This window comes from Nylanderia fulva, unplaced genomic scaffold (genome assembly GCF_048542155.1).
Source record: "Nylanderia fulva isolate GAGA-0341 unplaced genomic scaffold, ASM4854215v1 Scaffold6, whole genome shotgun sequence".
Lineage (NCBI taxonomy): Eukaryota > Metazoa > Arthropoda > Insecta > Hymenoptera > Formicidae > Nylanderia > Nylanderia fulva.
In genome coordinates, this window is record NW_028190698.1 from 1,776,135 (window position 1) to 1,800,062 (window position 23,928).

The window sequence follows — 23,928 nt, forward strand, 5'->3', positions numbered from 1 at the left end:
TGGAACGAAAATCCCTAGAAAACTTCTGACAGTGATTCTCATTGACCAATTGGAACATAGAGAGCTTTATCCTGATTGGTCGCTTCGAATCGACGAATCGACGAACAAGCCATTTTCGCTCCTTTATTTTAATTGGTCAACCAAACGATTCAAGGATTTTCGATGAGTGCGTTCTCTAGTAGCAAACTCAACTACTAACGTATTCAACTTGTGCATTGAGCTCGAGGATTATTTTTTCAAGGAAGAATTTATCTTGTTATGAAAAAAATCGATTTTGACGATTATTTTATTCAATATCCTTATGAATAAAGGGTAAAGACATTTCGATACATTACATGAGGTAACATATAATATATAAAATATAACTGCAATGAGAATCATTAATCGAAAAGTAAGAAACATTTTAGTAGGCGCGCTTGCTTTTGACAAACTTTGTTCTTGTTAGAAAATGTGTTTCTGTGTCCATTATTCGTTTTATATATAGTTTCCAACAATATAATATCAGCATTTTTATCTGACATATTCGTCGGCAATCGACGATTTTTCACTGTTGAGGTTGTGGTCAAGAATTCGCTACGAATGCTTCGAAACAATTACTTGTTTATATCATTATTCTATCTTTGTTATAAATTCAATGAGAATAAAGATATAGAATAATGTTTCAAAGCATTTTACATAATTAAATTAATCGTACGGTTACATATTTTTTACTATCGTATGTGTATATATATATATATATATATATATATATATATATGTATATATTTGCAATTTTTTCTTTCTGGTGAACCAAAGTTAACAATAATAACATTATAATTGTCCACTGAACAATGTAACTGCAATATAATATAATATGTATTGTTCGTAACAGTTACATTGTTGAGTGGAAAATTGTAACATTAATGTTATGTTACTATTACTTTGTGTTTATTGGATTCATGTTTAGATAACAATTATTTAGACTATTGTACGTAATTAATTGTATTTGATTTGAAATTTAATTAAAAGAAATAAATGAAATTTTTTATATCAATGAGAAGAATAAAAATTAAAATAATTTAATTAATATAATTATATATCGTACTAATAATATTTAATTCTTGCATGTTACTTAATTTTAGAATATAATTCATGAAAATTTATAACATATATATATATATATATATATATATATATATATGTATGAAGAAATATTTATTGAAATTTATTATATACGCATTTGAATATTTGTTAAGTATGTATTATAATAATAATAAAGCGAAAAAAGAGATTGAGTATATGCAGATATAATTTCAGATCAGATCAGATAATATATAATATATAATGCATATAACGAATATAATTAATATACTATAGAAATCACTTTTTCTGAAGTCAAAAAAAGCTTATTTGAGATAATAATATTATATGATATATTTCTTCTATTAATCTGAAAGTTAATTAACTAATGATTACGACAGAGATTGTGATCTTTTTAAATTTTTATATAAGATATACTTAATTATTATATATATATATTATCATAATATTCTTCTCATCTATATACGTTTGCTTCTGAAAAATATCTTTTCACTGATGTGTAAATTGCAGATCTACAATTATACAAAAGTGTGAGCATTGTTTAATACAAAGGAGCAGTTGTGTTTAAAAATAATAAATAAGTATAAGTATACTAGAATATAAATAATATGATGAGAAAATAAAATATGATTTTATTTTTTTTATGTTCCAAATTTCGATACATCTGTATGATTTGACGAAAATGTTGAAATATTTCATCTTTATTATTACTCAATTATTTCACTTATTTTATCTTAACCACAAATTAAAATAAATTAAAATCTTAAAATATATAACAATGTGTTAAATTTAAGTTAAAAATTAATTAATAAAGTGCAGTAATTTTTTTATTAAAATGCCTATGAGAATTTAATTATTTTGTTTATAATTGATTATAATTATTTAATTTATAGTATTTTATTATATTAATTTATATACTATCGTATATATGTATACATATATGTATATGTATAAAACAATAATTTATTTGTAAATATATATAATAACTTGTGGGACAAAATATTCGTAAAAATATGAAACTTATTCTTCACCGAAATGAGGAAGAACGCATTTTATAGATAATATTTTAATCGACTCGATAAGATATATAGATATAATTTTTTCTTTAGCATTTTATTACGCTAAAGCAATCACATGTCAGATATTACAAAAATAAACATAAACTTCAAAAAACTTAATTATTATTATCGTGCAAAGTTATTATACATATGAAATTTGAAAAAATATACGCGTTTATAATTTTTGCAATAAATTTATTTTGAAAAAAATTATTATTTTAATTTATTTCTTGATCGAATAATCGAGAATTGTTTCCCAAATGCTTTATTAAATAATATTGAATATAAATAATATATATACACATATCTATATATTGAAGGTATTATTATTATTATTATTATTATTTAATATAATTTGTAATATTAAAGCACTGTGTGAAAAAGTTTTCTCTCAAGAATATTCCACTAAAGTGGATTGTTATAATCTCTAGACATCGCGATAATTTGTTGAAAAATGGTAGTATATATTACACTACTCAAGTATTACTGCTATCATTTTTCAACAAAAATTATCGCGATGTCTGGAGATTATAACAATCTACTTTAATGAAATATTCTTGAAAACTTTTTACAGTGCTTTAATATTACAAATTACATTAAATAATAATAATATCTTCAATATGTACATATATTTATATTTGATATTATTTAATATAAGACATTTAGAAAACAATTCTCGATTGTTTGATCAAGAAATAAATTAAAATAATGAATTTTTTTCAAAAGAAATTTATTGCAAACATTATATAAATGCGTATATTTTTTTCAAATTTCAAAGATCTCAATTTATATAAATATATATATATATATATATATATATATATATATATATATGTAATGTAATTTGAATGAGTAAAAAATATTCTATTTTATTATCGAGATATTTTTTAACAAAGAATAAGTGAAGGAAGACTTTTTAGTATGAATACGATCACTTTACTAAACGTAGATCATCTCGATGAATTTTTTTTGTATATTCACAAACACTCACGATATTTTATACAGGTATATATTACCGACATAAGAAATAATTTTTTTATTTCATTTTTTATCTGTCTCATATATCCTTTCCGGAGGGAATCGCTATACGACTCGCTCGTCAGTGGAACTTCACTAGGGTCTTTACGTAGTACTTAATGTGTCAAAGCAATAAATGCTATTTCTGTAAGAACCGTATGACAATTTTTGAACGATGTAACACAAAATTATTCTTCAAGAAATTGATGTATAAAGCAGTTACAGAGTATATAACAGTTTTTTACTATAAGCGACATTCGAGAGTTGAAATTTGTTCTTGCTACCAAAAACGATCAGAAATTGTATGAAAATAAGTTATTGGAATTAGTTGGAATCGTGCTGTCAAAGACATCGTGTTTCTTTGAACGTATTATGGAAACCACTTGTGGTCATTATTACAACATTGTGTATAAAATCGCATCACTAACTGGTTTATGGCCGGATCTGAAACCAAAAACAAAATTATTTCGTTTTACATTTTTCATCATAATCTTATTAACGCTATTTGTCCCGCAAGTAAATTAATATTATAATATTATACATATAATCATCGACAAAGGAGAATTTAATATAGAAATCTCTTGATAATATTTTCAGATAGCTTATCAATATATGTGCAAGAAAAACGTGCAATGTACTTATCAGGCAATGACAGCGTATCTGTTGTCAATTGTGATTATGGTGAAGATGTGCACATTTTATTTTAACACTCCTACAGTACGTTTTTTTATCATTTATATAAATATGTTTTGAATAAAAAAAATATTTTAATATGTTCAATCTTAAAAGTTGTAGATTAATTAGAATAAAATTTATATAAAAGATATTTTAGATTGAATAGAAAAAAAATAATTTAATTTTTTTAAAAGGTATATTTTGTAAATAATATCTTTCTCATATATTTATGGATGCTATTACATGCATGCATTTTATCAAATCAAATGAGGAAAATTTATTACATATCCCTTACCAAATTTATTATTATTTAATTTTTTTCTTTTGCCAGATGAAAAATCTCACCCAACACTTGTTCTACGACTGGAAGATATTAGAAACGACCGAAGAGTACGAAATTATGAAGTCATATGCCGAAAATAGTCGACGATTCTCTTTACTGTATTCAAGTGAGGACTAATATCTAATTCTATTGTATATATATATTATTTACATATCTGAATCAGAGATTTGTGCTTATATCTTTTATTAAATGTGCATCCTACTTTGCAGTATACAGCGTCGTAGCAGTATTTGTGTTTATGTCAATGTCTCTTATACCGTATATACTCGATATTGTATTGCCTCTTAATGAATCCCGTCCTATACTGCCGCCGTATAGAGGCTACTACTTCGTGGACATTCAAGATTATTTCTTTCAAATTTACTGGCATTCCATCGTAAGCTGGGAAATTGTCGTGGCCGGTGTAATCGCCCATGACTGCATGTTCGTGTGTTATGTTGAGCATGTTTGCAGCTTGTTTGCTATAGCTGGGTTAGAAAATAATATATTTACAATATAAGCAAAAAGAATTAAAAAATAAACTTTGTAATTTATTTTTAAGTTCAACGGAAGCGTATATAATTTGCAGATTTCGTTACGAACATTTTCTTTATAATAATAAAGAAAAGGCAAAAATTGCTTTAAACGCTGATGGATCAAACATCGACTACTCGAATGACAAAAGGGTTGCGTTTCTTGTACACACACATCGAGAAGCTCTAGAGTGAGTGCGTAACATATTATCGAACGATAAAATTGAATAATTCATCGATTAAAGGATAGAGAAATAATAATCGGAAAAGATAAAATTCACAAAATCATGATGATTAATATCTAATCTCTTTTTTGCCTCACATCAGGTATGCGCAACTTATTGAAAATACATTTACTAAGCCTTTCGCTATACAAATGTTGATTGCAACAATAGGAATGAGCATTTGCTTGCTACAAGTATGTCTTTATTTATTATAAAATAATGCTCAAACAGCAAGATATTAAAATGCAATATAATTTTTTTTCAAAGATCACACAACAAGATGATATTTTAGAAGCAATAAGATACGTGTTCTATGTCGTTGGTCAATTGATTCATTTATTCTGTCTTAGCTTCGAGGGTCAAAAATTAATAGATCACAGTCTTCAGATGCGCGAAAAAATGTAAAAAGGCAATCGCTTTTAATTTCCCTTAAAAAATATCTGGATCTTTTGTGCGCGTTATTTTCAGTATTTTTTAATAATAGATATAACAGTTCCTGGTACAAAATGTCTGCAAAATTACAAAAGCTAATCATAGTGGTGATGATGAAAAGTCTTCATCCGAGTTTTTTAACTGCCGGCAAGATTTACATTTTCTCCCTGGAAAGTTTTACTACGGTAAAATGAAGATTATCGTAAACATTATTTTGATGGTACTGCTTTATCTTGAGAATAATTGCTTTTTGTTTCTAAGGTTCTACAAACTTCAATGTCATATCTTGCGGTACTCGGGTCAGTTTCATAATAAACTCACGTTATTCGACAATTACGTGATGACATTATCTCATCGAGAAAAAAGAAATATATGTGTGTTTAATATTTTTATTACAATAATGTACTGCTGTTAATCATTATACGTAATAATATTATTTAAAAAATTACCTACCTATGATTTTTATAAAGTTCTATCAAAAGCGTCAAAATTTATTTAGAATTCCAATAACTTATGTGTTATTTTTTCCCAGTTTTCCGTCGAGCAAGATGAAGCATATTTCGTTGATTGATACGTTCTGTCTAGAGAAAACTTGCAAAACGCAACACGTCCAATAATGGAGCTTCGTCTTTCTTTACGTTAAACTTTCTTTCTGTCAAGGGGATATATAAATAGTACACTATTGTAAATACTATTCTATTGTTCGTACGAGAACTGTACATGTATCATGCCATTGTTATATGCAGACACGCCTTGTGTAATTGTTAGACACGTCGCAATTGTCACGCAGTAACATTGTAGATATAGTATTATATATAGTGTATATATATGTCCAAGTACCTTGAATCACCCCTTGTACTAAGGGATAGCAATTTAACACTTAAAGAAAATAAAATTTTGAAATTAGTCGAGCCTGCGAAATAAAAAACGAGTTGTATATGGAATTATGAATTCCATTTAAAGCCATTATTATGGTACTACTTAAAAAAGTATCATCATTGTTCGTTAAATGACTTTATCAGAGAAAAAAAATAAGTATTCTCTGTGTGTACTTCGTAACTTTGTTTGATTGTGACCATATTTTCTATTATTATTCCGTAAGTAATTACAACAATTCTTAATAATCTATAAAATTATGAGCAAGATCTATAAGCCCGTTTAAACTTGCAGATATCCAAACTTATGCTATATGCAACGGAGACTTATTGCCATTGAAGCTATGACATCGTATATGTTGACTTTTGTAATATTGGTGAAACTTTATACATCTATTTTTAACCGGTTTAAGGTATGTTATTCATTATTTTGTGACACTCGTACATATTATGTTTTCTCAAATCTTAATATTTCATTGGTGATAAAAACAGTTTATTATTAATTGTAGAAAAATGCTAATTGATCGATTATTTATCGATTGGAAACGCCGGAACAGTATGAAACTCGAACGACACTTGCACAAGGCTCGCATTCTCGCGTTTCGAAAAGCTTTAAAGTGAATATCTATATAATCATCAACGCGAAAGAAATATTCCTTTTTTAAAAATAAAAGCTCTAATATATTAATTATTGCAAATATATAAAGAGGTAAAATTGAGAGAATAGCGCGGAAAATAATGGGCAAAAAATTTTTTCTTGATTTAATGTGATTTTATTAAAATATATATTTTGGTTCTTAATTCAAGAGATGCACATATTATAATTTTTATTAATTAATTGTTGAATTATTTGTTATTTAATGGTTCGAATTTAGGACCAAAATGTATATTTTAATAAATCACATTCAATCAAGAAATATGAATTCAATCATTAAATTATAATTATAAGACATAATGAGAATGAGAGAAACTTGATCTAATTAAAACCTATAATTTTCACGTAATAAAATACATATTTTGTCGATTCAGTATAAGATACTTATCACCAAAAAATAAGATAAAATTACTTCTGTCCGATGATAGATATCTGCAAACAAGTGATGTAAGATAGATTGTCACGTTAAATCGATAAAAGATAGATACATCGATAAATTTAAACAAGAATTTATAAGAATATAAATTGCAAATATTAAAGAAAAATTTTTTAAAAATATTTTTATACATCTAGAAAAAAAATGTTCTTTAAATGTTATCAACTATGTTTAATCTTTAATAAAAATATCTTTTTGAAACATTATAGAATATAATACCTCTTAGTGTACGATATTTTTTATCCAAATCACAAAAGCTGATCTTGATAAAGTTGCAAACCTCTATTATACAGACTGTTAAGACTGTAGGATTATTGCAAACATTGGTTTAAAATATTTTTTGACTGCTATAAATCAATATTTTCTTTTAAAGATTCTACAAATTTAAATATTATTCTAATATCATACTATATATAACATTCACATTTTTTCGATAACTATTATTTTTAAATGCAGCGAAAAACCGCGGTAATATAAATTGCACTAATATCAAAAGCAATGCATGCATATCTTTAATTCAGTTGTTATGTAATATACTTTTGTTAAACAATATATGTATACATGATTTTTAAAAAATACATTGTTATACAATATACTTTTTTAAAATCATGTATGTAATATTTTTTATTTACGTATCTTATTCTGGTCTTACTAAATATGTGCAAGTACCATATGTGGATTAAATTTTCCAAGTCTCCAGAAATAAAACATATTTTACTGATCGATACGTTCCATCTGGAGGAGACTTGCAAAATAATACACTCGTCAATGGGGCTTCACCCTTCCTTATATTTACTGTCAAGGGAAAAATGAGCCGCATTTATTCATAAGTACTACGTGTCATTCATCGCTACACCACAGACGTTTTGCAATAGCTATGCGAAAAATATTGCAGGGTATTATTAGGTATAGGTCTAAGAGCACTTAAATTCCTTGCATCGAGGGATGTTATTTTACCGGGAACTTAAGAGGAAATAAAATTTTGAAATCAGTCGACCGTGCAAAGCGAAGAACGAAAGATTGTCAGTATAAACTATGAATTCCACTTGGAATCATTATTACAATGTTGTTAAAAAAGTGTCATCATTGGCCGGTCAGTGGCCCTATCAGAATCCAAAAATAAGACTGTTCTGTGTCAGCATGATAACTTTGATCACGTGTTCCATGATTGTTCCACAGGTTTATTTCATATCATGCTATATGCATATTCATAATAATGCTTTTTATCAAATTAAAGTATTGAGACTTTTTAATCCGAACATCCATAATATTGCCAGATGGCTAAATTTGTTAAATGCGATGGAGACCTGCAATGTATTTTTCAAGCTCTAACAGCGTATCTATTGACAGTAATAACGTTGGTGAAGCTGTACACGTGTTATTTTAATCGATGTAAAGTATGTTATTTGTTCTATTTTAGCACTTTTGTGTGTGTGTGTGTGTGTATATATATATATATATATATATATAAAAGAAGTAAGCTTGAAGTATATATATCTACAAATTTTTGAATTGAATTAGTAGAATCCACTAAACTCTACGAAAAGAAACAAGTATTATCAATTAATAGTACTTTCTAGATGAAAATTATGATTGATCAGTTGTTCGTCGAATGGGACGATTTGCAGTCTCCAGAAGAGTTCGAAATTATGAAGAAGTATGCCGAGAAGGGCAGACGTTATTCTTTGGGATATTCGTGTAAGAATAAATCGCGCGATATCTATACTTGCATCTGCTTCTTTTATTGATAAAATTATAATTTAGCTTTATTTTTGTTATAGTGTACTGTTTCATATCCATATATCTGTTCATGTCCGTGTCTCTCGTACCAGTAATATTAGATGCCGTGCTGCCTCTCAACGAGTCCCGACCTATATTGCCGGCTCACCCAGGCTACTACTTCGTTGACGATAGAAAATATTTCTATTACATCTTATTGCATGCTGTCTTCGGATGGAAAGTTGCTATGACCGGGATAGTCGCCCACGATTGCATGCTCCTGACTTACGTCGAACACGTCTGCAGTATTTTCGCCATAAGCGGGTAGGAAAAAAAAAAAAAATATATATATATATATATATATGTATATGTGACATGCATTGTATTATTGTTATGTATTATTTTGATGTCACACGCGTAGATATTTACAGATTTCGATTCGAGCGATTAATTTGTACGAGCACGAATTCCATAACAATCCTACATTCTGACACCTATTATCGCAAACAAATTGAGTTCTCGGTGCACACGCATCGAAAGGCTTTAAAGTGAGCATTTGAATTGACGTAAAAAGAGGAGATTTCAAAAATTCATGTTTCACCATTATATTTTTTGCTATATAGATTTGCCCAGCTTATTGAAGATACGTTTTCGTTAACTCTGGCTATACAAATAGTACTGAATACAGTAATGATTAGCATTACTCTATTACAAGTATGTGATTATTCTAAGATTATACTTCACGTGTATACACAGAGTGTTCTGTATAGATATATATAGACCACATTTTTTGTCAAAAAAGCATTTTTCTTCAGCAAAATTTCTGGAAATGCATTTTATTTTCGAGTTATCTCATTTTTTAATGTGTTAATATAATATAATGCATCGCTGTTTTTTTTATTCACATAAAAATTTTTGGTGATTCTATTATAACATTATATATATATATATATATATATATATATATATATATATATATTTAATTTTTTATATAACATTTTATAAAACATTTGAAGAAATTTTAAATTGATATAAAACAAATTTCTTTATGGCAGTGAATAAGTATACATTTATATAAACAAATAAGTAAATATTGTCTAAATATAAATATTAAATTTAAGTATAACAGAATCACACCGAAGCTTTTCTACGAAAAGAATATATATAACAAAGAATATATATAATATCGATTTATATCTTATCTATACAAGACATTGTATTTTTTGTATATACATGTATCTGTAGGATCTTATTGTATATATATTATTAGAATTATGAAAAACATAAAGTTGTAATTATATAATAAGTAAAAAATATTAATTTTATTGTATTTTTTAAAATAAGATTACACAAAAGGATGCCAACTACTTGATAATGCTGAGGTACATAGTATACGTTCTTGCTCAGCTATTTCATCTATTTTGTCTAAGTTTCGAGGGACAGAAGTTAATAGATCACAGTCTTCAAACGCGCGACATGATGTAAGACACTAGATTTTTACAATAATGATTAAATCATAATATATCATTGAAACATATTACAGCATAGTTTAATATATCATTGAAACATATTACAGCTACAACTGTCCTTGGTACGAAGCGCCTATAAAATATCAAAAGATGCTTCTGTTCGTGATGCGAAAAAGTCTCCAACCGATTTTCTTGAGTGCTGGCAAGATTTTCATTTTCTCATTGGAAAACTTTACTTCGGTAAAGATTATAATCAACTTTATAAGATTTCGAAAAAAACGCAACGATCTAACACGTAAGATAACTTTAGTTTAATGAGTTCTTGTATTTTAAAGATCGTGCAAACTTCGATGTCATACTTTACGGTGCTTTCGTCTTTGGAATAAATGGAGCAAGGATCAGTATTTATGACTTGTAATCATAGTCTATTCCTCTATTTAAGATCATCTTAACTAATGGTCTTAAAATGCTATAGAGTCATTTTATGACTAAGAACCTTAAAATCATATTTAAGACGATCTTAAATATAAGAATAAGCTATGAATACAGTATATCAATCTTGGGCATCTACAATCACAACATCATTTAATTCTGTGATAATAAGTTTATTATCTATGCATGAGTAACATTTATAATGTTATAATGATAGTTATAGTTATATAAAACTTGCTTATCTCCATGCATACATCAATTCTCAAAATCAAACATTTTGTATTGTGCGAGAACATTTATAATTTTAAAATGTTTTATGTAACTTAATACAAGATATGTTATCGCAAAGAAAATACGAGGAAAACTTACTTTTCTTTCACATGAGACAGTGTGTGCTAAAAAATAATACCTATATGTTGAATAAGTATAATTACAAAAAAATTACATTTTTATTTTATTTATTTTTTTATTCGAAGGAAAGAGATTTGAGTAAAAAAAACTTTACTGCCTTTTTTGAAAAATTGCAATTTATATGCAATAATAAAGTATACAAACAAAAGTTTCAGAATATCCAGGATCCAGGGTAATAAGTAGTTAATTTGTTAAAAGTAAAAAAAGTTTAAAAGTGTTAATAACTATTTAGCTTAGTTAATTTAAAATGTATTAATTTAACTTCAACTAATTATTTTTGACCTTAAACTTATTAACTTTTTTCCTAAGTTAAATTTTTTATCTCTGAATATTATTGTTTCTTTTATAATTTATAAACGTATTATTTTTTAAAATTAAAGTATTATTAATTTTTATATTTATTCATCAATTGTAATTACCAAAAAATATATTTCTAAATAAAAATCAAAATTTCTTTGTTATTTGTTATTATATGTTTTAAAATAATTAACAAACAAAATTCTAATTTAATATAAATAATATTTGTAAAAATTAACTTTTGATTTAACTTCAGTAAATTCAATCTTAACTTAATTTTAACTGAGTTAATTTTTTGTTCATAAAACTTTTAACTTAACTAAATTAATTTTATAAGCAACTAACTTTAACTTAACTTAATTTTAAAAAATCATTAACTTACCCAACCCTGAGAATATCTAAGAATGTTTAAGAAAAAATATTAAAATGTCAAATGTATATTTATATATGTATATTTTTTTTCTAGAAACAGCAAGAAAAATCTTATTACTGTCTGTTCCTAGAAAAAAAGAAATGTACATTCGACGGTTAATATTTTTTTTTAGATATTTTGATTGATCGTTCTTCTGCGAAGGGAATTTACAGAATAACACGTTTCTCACAAAGGGATATCATATTATATTTAGCATCGAGAGAGTAAATGCCGTGTTATCATTCTGCTTGTCAGTATATAGTCAGTCTAGTCAGTACATATAGCTGCTTGTCAGTAGTATAGTCAGTTCTATATGTCACTCATTCGCAATTGCTATACGAAATATATGAGCGTGCTGTACGTAAGAACACAAATTGTTTATTTTATATATATATATATATATATATGTGTGTGTGTGTGTGTGTGTAGACTTATATGTGTGTGCATATATGTCTAACAAGATGAGTGATATTTTAAATTATTTATATTATAATATGTCTTACATCAGTAGATGACGACTTAAAAGTAAAATTTTGGAATTAATTGCGATTGCACGAATCGGAAGACAATTAATTGTTTGTGAAATGCAAATTACGATAAGAAAATATATTGCATTTAAAAAACTCAAATAATGAGCTATCGAACACCAAAGACGACACAATTCTATGTGCATAAATCTATATAATAAACTTAAAACATTATTATTCCACAAGTAAAATAATAACGAATATAATTCTAAATAAAATTAGGGAAATAAAAATAACAAAATTCTCTTAATATTAATAATTATATAAGCATTTCTTTTCAGAATGACCATAATAATTTATTAGATGCTGCTACGGAAACTTGCAATGTATTCAAAATTTTCAAAATATATGTCGTCATCAATATATCGATTGGATTATCGATTTCCATTTCGATTATACTCGTCGATATAAAATATTCGACCAACTATATCATATATACATATATATATATATGTATACTTGTATACATATATTTAATTTATATAAAGGAGACATATATAGCTATCAAAATGATAACGCGTTTCAATTTATCGCTTGTATATATATATATATATATATGTGTGTGTGTGTGTGTGTGTGTGTGTGTGTGTGTGTGTGTGTGTGTGTTACGAACCATATCGAAGAAATTACTCATCGGTGTCTGCCCTTCTCGTATCTCTCTTTGCTTCCTCTTTCATTATTAATTTCTCGTAAAAGAGATTTTACGAAGTCTGCAGTCTACAAGTTTCATTAGTCTATGACACAATGCGGCGGTTCAAATCTCTCATACATATATCTATATAGTGAAAGATGCTGAGTGAATACGAAGCGTAAACGTCATACCTCGCACCGGAAGTAATCCATGTAAACGCATATTGTGCAAACGATACCTACACATGATAAATGAAACGTATTTTTTTATCGTATAATATCATCAATACAGCATATCATTACGCAGGACAGGTATGATATATCTTTAAATATCTCTAGACGTCTAGACGGGGAAGAGGGATGATGAAAATAATCATGCGTTGAAAAAGATTAAATGGCACGATGCCTTTGCGGAATTTAGTTTTCAAACTGACGTTTTTCGAGAGGCAAAGAATCGCGAAATATATGTCCATGTTATCAGTTATAATTATAATTGTTTCATGTCTCGATTATGTTCTTCCACGAAAAGTAATCTCGAATTTTCGTGGAATTTTCTTCGTTAGGTTATGTTTACATTGCAAAGGTTACGAAAAGATATTTTGACTGAGGAAAATAGATTTTTTTTTAATACAATTAATGCAAAAATATAGCGAAAAATAATTATAAATCAGCTTGCAATTATATGCAAAAATAGATGCCGCGCAAACATGAGCTAAAATATTCTTTAATTTTACATACTTTATGATGCACAAAGAACAAAAATTTGCAATAATATAAACGCATGATTAAAAAATGATTGCTATCTCTCTCTGTTATATATAGGAATATTTTATAATTATAAATATTATTTATGTACAATACTTTGTATAAATTGGTTGTGCAAAATATTTTACACGAGATAAAGAAAAATTATTTCTATAACAATCACACATGTTTTCCATATAATAAAGAACTTCCCAGTAAGTTCTGAATATTATTTTATTTAATATATATACATATTTTCGTAAATTATTGTAGCATTATTTTAAATTATTAAACATTATTTTAAACTAAAATATTTTACACAGTTCTTTACATATTTAGCTTTAATTAATCTCAAAGCTAAGCAAAAGTTAAAATTGTTTCAAATTAGATATATTTTGCAGAGTGTAAATATATAATATTAGCAAAATGAATGGAATAATACCTGAAATGGAACAAATTATTAGTCAACTAGAGAGAGGTACTGTAGTGACCAAATTTTTTCCAAGAAAGCGACCAGAAAAGAAAACTCTCATGATACGAAGAGAAACTAGACAAATTGTTTGGTCGAGGAGTGCAACATTTAGACCTTTTGATGGTTCAGGTAAGATTCTGCTTATGTCCATAAATCTGTGTATGCAAATTTTATTTAATATTTTAGACACATTTTTTGTACATAGTATGATATGTCTGTAAACATATAACTACACATACAAGCAGCAAAATGAAAAAAAAAAATATTAACAGAGATACACTATAAGTCTAAAATATCCAGAAAAAACTCTTGCATGTTTATTATATATGAATAAACTTAAAAATACATAATTAAATGAGTTGTATATAATAAATTTTATACCAACAAATCTTTGTGTTATTAAAATAAGTTTCAAATCATGTTTTATATTACATTGAGATCCGATCTTAAGTATATTAATACATACTTTTTTCTGTTTTCAATCTTTAACAAGTATATGTATTAACATTATTGATGGATAAGATTTATTAAGATTGCCATTGATATCCCATATTTGAAGCATATATTAATTTTGGATATTTCTTTGCAGTGGAAATAAGAGAAGTTAAAGAAGTTAGAATAGGTAAACAATCTAAAGACTTTGAAAAATGGCCTGAAGATGCTAAAAGAATTGAGAATTTAAGGTGCTTTGTTGTGTATTATGGATCAGAATTTAGACTGAAAACTCTTTCTATATCTGGTAAATATAATGTAAATCTATTGCTAATGCATATTATAAAAGTTAATAATTTTTGCTACAAATAGCTACTGTATATTATTTAATATTTATTACATTTTTTTTAGCTCTTAGCGAAAAAGAATGTGAACTGTGGATTAAGGGATTGCGTTACTTGGTACAAGACACTATAAATGCACCATATCCTTTACAAGTTGAAAGATGGCTTAGAAAAGAGTTTTATGCAATGGAAAATTCCCGTGAAACGTAAGTATCCTTAACAGATTTTGTATATTTATAAGACCAAAAAGAAATTAATATAAATTATGTATTTGTAAATATTATTATATCTATGCTATCACATCTATATCACTTGATTTTTTTACTCATGCTGGTTAATAGGGTTACATTGAAGGATGTGAAAGCATTTCTGCCTAGAGTTAATTGCAAAATTGCAACAAATAGATTGAGGGAACTTTTTCAAGAAGTGGACACAAGAAATCGAAACGAACTTGGATTTGATGATTTTGTTATCCTATACCATAAATTAATGTTTGATCAGAATGTACGTCTTATTATTTCTGTACAAAATTACAAGAGTATCATTATTTCTAGAGTATCTATCATAAATATTTTTTTGCAGAATCTTGCAGATTGGCACAAACTATTGAATTATTCCCAAATTGAACCAACTGTCACACTTCAAGAATTCCAGAATTTTTTAGTAACTGAACAGCAAGATAATTTGGGAAATAATGAATTAGAGATATCTCGTTTTATTAGGGAATATTTACAAGATTCTCAAAGGGACATACAAGAACCATATTTTACTTTCTCAGAATTTATAGATTTCTTATTTTCTAAGCAAAATGATATCTGGAATCAAAAATTTAATCAAGTTTCTCAAGATATGGCTCGACCTCTTGCACATTATTGGATAGCATCATCGCATAACACGTATGTAATCTTTAAAATAAGATGTTCTCTAACAAAATCCTAATTATACATGAATTTACAGATACTTGATGGGAGATCAAATTAGCAGCGAAAGTAGCTGTCAGGCCTATGTGCGTGCGCTAAGAGCAGGGTGCAGATGTATAGAACTTGATTGTTGGGATGGTCCAGATGGAATGCCGTTTATATTTCATGGACATACCCTCACCACTAAAATTAAATTTTTAGATGTTATTAAAACTATTAAGGAACATGCTTTTACTACATCTGAGTAAGTCAAGAAAGAAAAGAATTTAAATTATTTCTATATATTATTGTACTCTCTTCTATTAATACATTATTTATTCAGGTATCCTGTTATTTTATCTATCGAGGATAATTGTACTTTACCGCAACAACGTAAAATGGCAATGACTATGCAAGAGGTCTTTGGTGATATGTTATTAATTCAACCTGTTGACAAAAATGAAATTTGCCTACCTTCCCCATACTCGTTGCGCAGAAAAATTTTATTAAAACACAAGAAGCTTCCTGATGGGGTCGACGAATCATCATTTCTTGTGCGGAATGATGAAAGCAGACAGGAGATGGATCTTAGGAATACTATAAAAAATGGAATACTTTATTTGGAAGATCCTATTGATAGAGAATGGAATCCTCATTTTTTCGTACTGACACAACAGAAGCTATTTTATACAGATACATTTTCAAGAGTACAAGAAACGGAACATGATGATGATGAAGAAAGCAATATTCGGAGATCGTCAGATGTACGATATATTTATACATATATATAACATGACAAATATGTTTTAGTTGCAATAATATATGAATTATATATATGCATGATTGATATATGAATTATATATATATATGCATGATTGAGATATTAAAATAATACTTAATAATATTTAATCTCCAAAAAAGGGCGCGCCGAATGACGAATTGCACTTTGGCGAAAAATGGTTTCATGGAGAATTAGCGAGAGGAAGAGAGGAAGCTGAAGAATTATTACGACACTATTCCTATCTTGGAGATGGTACTTTTCTCGTACGACAATGTGTTACATTTGTAGGTGACTATTGTTTATCATTTTGGCGTAAAGGAAAAGTGAACCATTGCCGCATTAAGCTGAAACAAGAAATGGGTCAAACGCAATATTATCTCATCGATACTAATTGTTTTGATAGCTTATACAGTTTAATTACTCATTACCGTAATCATCCACTTAGAAGTCAAGTAAGTAGATTAAGAAATTAAATATATTATAAAAATATTTAAAAGTAGTTTAAACTTATTATATAGATTAGGAATAAAAAAGTATTTTAAAATATAAAAGATTGTAAAAAAGATTATAAAATATAAGATTTTTCTTCTTTTCTTTTTCTGATATATAGGAATTTTTAATCACTCTGCAAGATCCAGTGCCACAACCAAACAAACATGAGGAGAAAGAATGGTGGCATCCTGAATGTACTCGAATTGCGGCAGAAGAAATGTTGAAACGTATACCTATGGATGGCGCATTCTTAGTGAGACCCAGTGAAAGAGAAAGTAATTGCTATGCAATTTCGTTTAGGTATGTTCTTTTAAAGCACCATGTATCATTTGCAATTTGTTATATTAATTTCTAATTCTATGTTAATTGTACTGTTATAGAGCGGAAAAGAAAATAAAGCATTGTAAAATAAAACTTGAAGGCAGACTCTATACTACTGGAACTGTACAGTTTGAAAGCTTAGTTGAGTTAATCAATTATTATGAACGACATCCACTGTATAAAAAGATTAAATTGAGCCATCCTATTAATCAAGATATTATCAGAAGAATGGGATTGGTATGTGTAATTATTTTTATAATTTTCTTTCTTTTTTTAAGACAAAATATCGTTCAAGTATTGGAAGTGACATAAAGTATTTTTTTTAATTTAGGACAACGATGATGGATCTGTTTATGGTATCCCAGGTTATATAGATCCTACAAGCTTTACATCAAAAGTAAGTAATACATGATTATACAAATATACACAAACACACACACACACACACACACACACACATATATATATATATGTAGATATTGCATAATTTATAATCAAATATAATTTTAATAAAATAAATTAATGTATTGAATTATTTCTTAAAGGTTACAGTTAAGGCTATTTATGATTATAAAGCTAAAAGAGAAGATGAATTGACATTAGTCAAGCATGCTATAATTACTAATGTCAATGTGCAACCTGGAGGATGGTGGAGGGGTGATTATGGTGGTAAAAAGCAACATTGGTTTCCTGCTAATTATGTAGAAGAAATCGATGAACAAGAAAATCAGGGAGATGTAAGTTTCTTTTATATTTGGTATTGTATATGAATCAGCAAAGACTATAACTGATATAAAATTTACTATATATTTTTTATACATGTCTTCTGTCTACATACAATATAAGAATATTTTATACTTTTTAGTCAGCTGATTCCATGATGCTTGGTAGTTTGCAAAAAGGTTCATTAGATATCATGGGTGCTGTAGTAGAACTAACAGTCGGGGAAAGATTAGGTTTGGAATGGATTTTAAGAATACAAAATCCTAGTATGTGTTCAGTATTTGAAGTTGCTACGCCATCTAAAGATACTGCATTAGAATGGATGTCAAGTATCAAAGAGACTGCACAAAATGCAAGTGTTAGGGTAAGTATGTAGTTTGTATTGGACAAAATTTAGATATTATTTAATAGGTAAATAATATACATTTATGATTGTTTTTTTTTTATTTTTTTATTTTTTTTAATTTTTTTTTTTTTAGGAAAGTCAGCATAAGGAAATGGAGAGAGCATGGAGAATAGCCAAGGAGATGTCTAATCTTATAGTATATTGTAGATCTGTTGCATTCAACATAGAAAGAATAAGAACTAAGGGATTTACATTCAATGAAATGAGTAGTTTCCCGGAAACAAAGGCTGAAAAATTAATGTGTCAACAAGAAAACAAATTTTTTATAAAATATCATCAGGTATAGATACAAATAAATGTACAAATAGATAAAATATTGAGACATGTAAATGAGAATATAGATAATTAAAACACAAATAACTTTTTCTTATAGATTCAATTTAGCAGAGTTTATCCAAAAGGACAACGTATCGATTCATCTAATTATAATCCTGTACCAATGTGGAATGCTGGTTGTCAGATGGTAGCTTTAAATTACCAGACTGGAGACAAATCGATGCAATTAAATCAGGCTAAATTTAAAGAGAATGGCAATTGTGGTTATTTACTAAAACCAGAATTTATGTTTAGACAAGACTTTAATCAATATGATAAAAATACATTATATGGAGTCGAACCACTTAAAATCAGTTTGAAAATTATTGGAGCCAGACATTTAATGAAAGCAGGAAGGGGCACTGCCAGTCCATCTGTCGAAGTCGAAATAATTGGTGCAGATTTTGACTTCGGAACGAAATTAACAACAAAGACAATACGTAAATATATTTGAATTTTGACTTATAAATTTATTTAGACATGATAATTTTATTAATGTGTATAATTACAACAAATCTAATTCTGAAACTTACAGCGGATAATGGATTTAATCCAATGTGGAATGAATCGTGTGAATTTGAGATATTCAATCCATATTTTGCTCTTATACGATTTTTAGTGCAAGATGAAGATATGTTTGGTGATAGTAATTTCATAGGACAAGCTACTTATCCAGTGAGTACTTGATCAATTGTATTAAAAATATTTATGTCTCGTATCAAATAGAATATTTCTACTTACTATCTTTGTTTCAATTCAAAAGAGATTTATGTTCTATGTTTATTAGGTGCGCTGTTTAAGAACAGGATATAGAAGCGTTCCATTAAAAAACATATATAGCGAAGATCTTGAACTTGCTTCCTTATTAGTACATATTAAAATTGTAACATTGACCAGAAATTCCATTTAAAAAATTGCTATATTGATAAAAATTTATATATTAAAATTTAGTCTCTTATTGAGATTTCTTGTTCAATATAGCCACACATAATGCATAAAATAAGTTGACAAAAAGCAAAATCTGCATTATAAAATATTTAATGTACAGATTGATTATACCAAATAGCATATGTGTAAGTATCGTATGTAATTATAGTAAATTTCTTATATAATTACAAATATGAATCAGTTTATTGATTTATTTATATATGTATATATAATCTGTATGTTTATTCCACAGGTAATACAAAAAAATTACCATGAATATGTTACAATATAGTATACAATGATACAAAAATAGCATATGTTAGATAAAACATATCGTTAGAAGACTGTATATATTTATATTAAATTTTAACAAATTTTAGCTATATAGATTATTATAAAAATTATTAAAAATATTTCTACAATCGGAGTAAGAAATAAAGAATTGAATATTTTAATGCGTTCTTATTGGAAAGAAGAACAGACAAAATAAATGGTGAGATAAGGAATTAATAAATCTATTAATTAAAAAATAATTCTAATAAAAAGTAGAAAGACAATATACGCAAACGTGATTTAGAATAAACTAGATCTTATTATTATGATACATACGTACATTACTTTGATTAAATTTATAATGTATTTCATTCTTTTCGCTATATATTATGTACGTACACAAACAATTGGTAAACATTGATTTATTATATGTATTTAGGAAATGCTTATTACATATTATGTTTAATGACTGAACAATCTTTCTTCGTAATAATTATAATTTATCAAATTTTATACTAGTACTATTAATACAATTGCTTAATATTGATTAAAGAGAATAGTTGAAAGTTGTGTGTGGTGAGAAATGTTTTGTTAAATTGAAACAAAGGAAATATAATAATGCAGTAATAAGCATATATAAACACAATTATATCTAATATCATAATGTGGATATACAATAATAGTAATTGCATTTAACATGAAAATGAAGTATTATATACTTATTATATTTATTCAACTCTTTGTAGATGTTGATATTGTAGTATGCAATGAATAATAACGAAGAATACATATCGCGTATGCTTGCCTAAAACTATGGCTGTCAATAAAATTACAGTAGAAATTTACTCTGCAAATTAATAGATATATATTTTACATGTCTAATTATAAAGAGACCTAAATGCGCAAAATTTTCTAGTCTATAATACGTAGACATCAATAACAAAAGAAAAATCATAATACATTCAATGCAAAATATATTATTATGACATAATTTTACTTTCCTTTCAACTGATAAATAATGCTCAATTAATTCAAATGTCAATGTTTTCAATTATATGTGATAAGTGAATATTATTATCATTTTGTCATTGGCGTCTTTGGCAGAAAATGTCTTCCCCGATAATTATACACATAAAAAATATACATATAAAAATATATATATATTATTTACAATATATTTACAATATTTATATCGATATATCTATCAAGTTTTTTCAACTGTCACATGCTATAGAGACGCCAATGTTGCAATTCTGTTACATATTTTAAGATTATATTGTATATGTTACATGTTACGTTATATCGTAATCATTGAGTGTATTTCACATATTTGTGTAATGTAATTGTATAATGAATCCGAAGAATGTACGCGTTCACTGTGCCTGTACTTTGTACTATGAGTGATATGATTAGACATATCTGTTGGAAACAAATGCATAGAAATTCTAGATAATAAATTTTCCTTTGTCACAAATACGATTAGGCACATTAATCTAAATAGTTTAAGTACTGATACTGTAATCAATCACGCGCGCGTGCAATGTAATTTATGAAAGATGGAAGAGAGAAAAATATAAGGGAGAGTGTAGATATATTCCATTATTGCAGCATGAACACAGAATATAGGAAATAAATTTCTATATGCGTTTATTTCTTGTATTTTACATACAAAAGATCTTTTAGCAAGATAAAAGTAATAACATTAATATGGTTCAAACATAAACATGTATATGTGTTCTAAATTACATTTATAGTTATTTTTTTACAAAACTTTTTGAAGATATTCATCAAACAAGAATATGGAAACAGATGGATCGCGATCCTGTAGCAGATTCTTCAAATCATTTGAGTAACCTGCCAGATCTCTCACACGGTCGGTCAATGATTCTGTGAAGTGTTCTTCGATGTAATGAGCGATAGCTGCGTCCTGTTTGGTATGGTGTAGCGCTTGAGCATGGATATTCAATGCTTCATTGGCGAGTTGTTTCTCGCTATCGAGCGCTTTAGCGAGACTGTTCATTTCGGTCAATTCCAAAATTTTACCGTCCTTGGCCTGTAAACAATGATAACACTAATAACACCCTTTCTTATAAAAACAAGACAAGTTGACACAATAAATGATATTTACAGATTTCTTGAAGTGTGGAAGCTGATTGAGGTCCATTCTACCACCACGTTTTGTAATGTATTTGATTAAATCTATTGCATCTGCCCATGACTGATCTGAAAGTTTGCGATAGAGTCCCTTAAATCCATCTCTATGGGCTTCATAATTGCCGAAATGTGTGGACATCAGCAGAAATTCGAAACTCGTTTCAATATTAGCAGTTACAAATGCTTGCAGATCAGCCTGAAGTGATTCGATAGCTCCATATTGGGCATGACAATTTATTATTTGCCCATTATCTAAAAATATCAAAGAGGATGCATTCTTCTCTCAAAACTATTTCATCAGAGTTACACAAGTCTAACATATATATCAAAAATTATATATATTCTCAAGTTAAAAAGCTATATAAAATTATTCTATTCAACAAAATTATATAAATGTAATATCTTCTTAATGTTTTTGTAGAAAAATTTACAAACAATCTACATACTTTTAGGTATAGAGCTGCAAGCATTCTCGATATCGCTGTAACAGTATTCTGCAGAGGCAGTCAGCAGGAAGATGGACAATACTCCGAAGAACAACATCTTTGCTGAAATTTAACGCATTATAAAAATAAAAAAAATAAAGCACATATCTATAGAATATTTTGTGTTTTTAACCACAGATTAACTATAAATTGAATTAAATTATATAAATTTAAATTACCTATAGATTAAACTATATAGCTTGTATTAAAAAATAGGAAAAGATAACATTTTCAGTTTTAAAGTTATTACAATTAATTTTTCTCGCTTTAGAAAAAGTATTTTCCAATTATATAAAATAAATTGAACATGATAACACGAAAATTGGAATAATAAAGAAAAAGTTTCTATTTACGATTAGTCGTTCCGACAAAGTCGAAACAAAAAACAATGAGTCACGATTAATCTCAGATGCAAAACAAAATAATTCTGGTGTCGAAATTACTCGAAGATTGATCGTGAGATAACAATTAACGATCTTCGCTTCTCGAAGAGCCTATACCTTTACACGCTTCACGTTCGTGATATCATCGAACATTTTGTGCGGCGTACATTTTGAGGAAATGCGTAGCACTCGCGTCTTCTCGCGTATACGGAAGCGCAAAAAAATAACCGCCTTCGGGCGCAATATATCGTTCTCTTATATATCTTATCTACATACGTGTGTATATCTGCGTGGAAGAAATATTATTGAAGATGAATTCTCGAACAATAAATCGCTGCGATCGGGTCCTCAAAGTAGGATGGGAAGCAACGTGAATACTCTCGCTTCGACGTTCCCCCAATAATGAATCTCGGCCGCCGCGGAGACGGTACTTTTCACAGAGCCGTGACACGTCATGGTCAGCTGATGTGGAGGGGGGAGAGAGTGGGCGGCGCGGCGCACGCGCAGTCGCCACGTGCGCAGTTCTCCTGAGGACGCGAGGGTGAGTGGAGTGGAGGACGAGGGACGAGATTC

At 27.7% G+C, this 23,928-nt stretch overlaps 4 protein-coding genes across 10 annotated transcripts; 3 read left to right on the plus strand and 1 right to left on the minus strand.

Moving 5' to 3' along the window:
• The first annotated feature begins 192 nt into the window (after positions 1 to 192).
• On the plus strand, positions 193 to 7,429 carry LOC114940120 (odorant receptor 4-like). 5 transcript variants are annotated; one of them, XM_085487804.1, is made up of 10 exons: positions 3,100 to 3,671; positions 3,753 to 3,872; positions 4,162 to 4,279; positions 4,383 to 4,644; positions 4,742 to 4,876; positions 5,013 to 5,103; positions 5,177 to 5,310; positions 5,394 to 5,526; positions 5,603 to 6,438; positions 6,512 to 6,629. In XM_085487804.1, the coding sequence occupies exons 1-9, from the start codon at positions 3,528 to 3,530 to the stop codon at positions 5,651 to 5,653; spliced, it is 1,188 nt and encodes a 395-aa protein (XP_085343930.1). In that variant the 5' UTR covers positions 3,100 to 3,527; the 3' UTR covers positions 5,654 to 6,438; positions 6,512 to 6,629. The 5 variants fall into 5 exon arrangements, with proteins under 5 accessions (XP_085343931.1, XP_085343932.1, XP_085343934.1 ...); XM_085487805.1 differs by lacking the exons at positions 3,100 to 3,671; positions 6,512 to 6,629 and adding an exon at positions 193 to 340 and having other exon boundaries at positions 5,603 to 5,789; XM_085487806.1 differs by lacking the exons at positions 3,100 to 3,671; positions 6,512 to 6,629 and adding an exon at positions 193 to 312 and having other exon boundaries at positions 5,603 to 5,789.
• An 892-nt stretch (positions 7,430 to 8,321) lies between these two features.
• LOC146720834 (odorant receptor 13a-like) lies at positions 8,322 to 11,143 on the plus strand. The gene is made up of 9 exons (XM_085487809.1): positions 8,322 to 8,486; positions 8,585 to 8,704; positions 8,888 to 9,005; positions 9,089 to 9,350; positions 9,458 to 9,574; positions 9,650 to 9,740; positions 10,371 to 10,507; positions 10,603 to 10,735; positions 10,831 to 11,143. The coding sequence occupies exons 1-9, from the start codon at positions 8,343 to 8,345 to the stop codon at positions 10,879 to 10,881; spliced, it is 1,173 nt and encodes a 390-aa protein (XP_085343935.1). The 5' UTR covers positions 8,322 to 8,342; the 3' UTR covers positions 10,882 to 11,143.
• Positions 11,144 to 13,209: 2,066 nt separating this feature from the next.
• Positions 13,210 to 22,635, plus strand: sl (small wing phospholipase C gamma 1). 3 transcript variants are annotated; one of them, XR_003821417.2, is made up of 19 exons: positions 13,210 to 13,516; positions 14,350 to 14,549; positions 15,010 to 15,159; positions 15,264 to 15,402; positions 15,538 to 15,700; positions 15,779 to 16,092; positions 16,154 to 16,360; positions 16,439 to 16,859; positions 17,017 to 17,328; positions 17,487 to 17,668; positions 17,749 to 17,926; positions 18,021 to 18,086; positions 18,235 to 18,426; positions 18,555 to 18,776; positions 18,892 to 19,098; positions 19,192 to 19,573; positions 19,669 to 19,808; positions 19,921 to 20,206; positions 20,314 to 22,635. XR_003821417.2 is itself a non-coding variant. In XM_029314838.2 (18 exons), exons 2-18 carry the CDS (start codon positions 14,375 to 14,377, stop codon positions 20,041 to 20,043), a joined length of 3,573 nt encoding a protein of 1,190 aa, XP_029170671.2. In that variant the 5' UTR covers positions 13,210 to 13,516; positions 14,350 to 14,374; the 3' UTR covers positions 20,044 to 20,210. The 3 variants fall into 3 exon arrangements, 1 of the variants encoding a protein (XP_029170671.2); XR_003821418.2 differs by lacking the exon at positions 13,210 to 13,516 and adding an exon at positions 13,568 to 14,163; XM_029314838.2 differs by lacking the exon at positions 20,314 to 22,635 and having other exon boundaries at positions 19,921 to 20,210.
• Positions 21,964 to 23,771, minus strand: Fer2LCH (ferritin 2 light chain). Its single transcript, XM_029314856.2, has 4 exons — positions 23,632 to 23,771; positions 22,934 to 23,035; positions 22,462 to 22,739; positions 21,964 to 22,386 (listed from the first exon to the last, which is right to left on the minus strand). The coding sequence occupies exons 2-4, from the start codon at positions 23,028 to 23,030 to the stop codon at positions 22,096 to 22,098; spliced, it is 666 nt and encodes a 221-aa protein (XP_029170689.2). The 5' UTR covers positions 23,031 to 23,035; positions 23,632 to 23,771; the 3' UTR covers positions 21,964 to 22,095.
• Positions 23,772 to 23,928: the final 157 nt, after the last annotated feature.

Coding starts and splice junctions, on each gene's coding strand:
- LOC114940120 (XM_085487804.1), top strand. CDS start 3,528: ATGGAAACCACTTGTGGTCATTATTACAACATTGTGTATAAAATCGCA. Junction 4,280..4,382: donor ATTCTCTTTACTGTATTCAA/GTGAGGACTAAT, acceptor CCTACTTTGCAG/TATACAGCGTCGTAGCAGTA. Junction 5,527..5,602: donor CCCTGGAAAGTTTTACTACG/GTAAAATGAAGA, acceptor TTTGTTTCTAAG/GTTCTACAAACTTCAATGTC.
- LOC146720834 (XM_085487809.1), top strand. CDS start 8,343: ATGAATTCCACTTGGAATCATTATTACAATGTTGTTAAAAAAGTGTCA. Junction 8,487..8,584: donor GTTCCATGATTGTTCCACAG/GTTTATTTCATA, acceptor TAATATTGCCAG/ATGGCTAAATTTGTTAAATG. Junction 9,351..9,457: donor AGTATTTTCGCCATAAGCGG/GTAGGAAAAAAA, acceptor AGATATTTACAG/ATTTCGATTCGAGCGATTAA.
- sl (XM_029314838.2), top strand. CDS start 14,375: ATGAATGGAATAATACCTGAAATGGAACAAATTATTAGTCAACTAGAG. Junction 16,860..17,016: donor ATATTCGGAGATCGTCAGAT/GTACGATATATT, acceptor TCTCCAAAAAAG/GGCGCGCCGAATGACGAATT. Junction 17,927..18,020: donor TTATCAGAAGAATGGGATTG/GTATGTGTAATT, acceptor TTTTTAATTTAG/GACAACGATGATGGATCTGT.
- Fer2LCH (XM_029314856.2), bottom strand. CDS start 23,030: ATGTTGTTCTTCGGAGTATTGTCCATCTTCCTGCTGACTGCCTCTGCA. Junction 22,740..22,933: donor TTGCAGCTCTATACCTAAAA/GTATGTAGATTG, acceptor TGATATTTTTAG/ATAATGGGCAAATAATAAAT. Junction 22,387..22,461: donor TTCCACACTTCAAGAAATCT/GTAAATATCATT, acceptor CATTGTTTACAG/GCCAAGGACGGTAAAATTTT.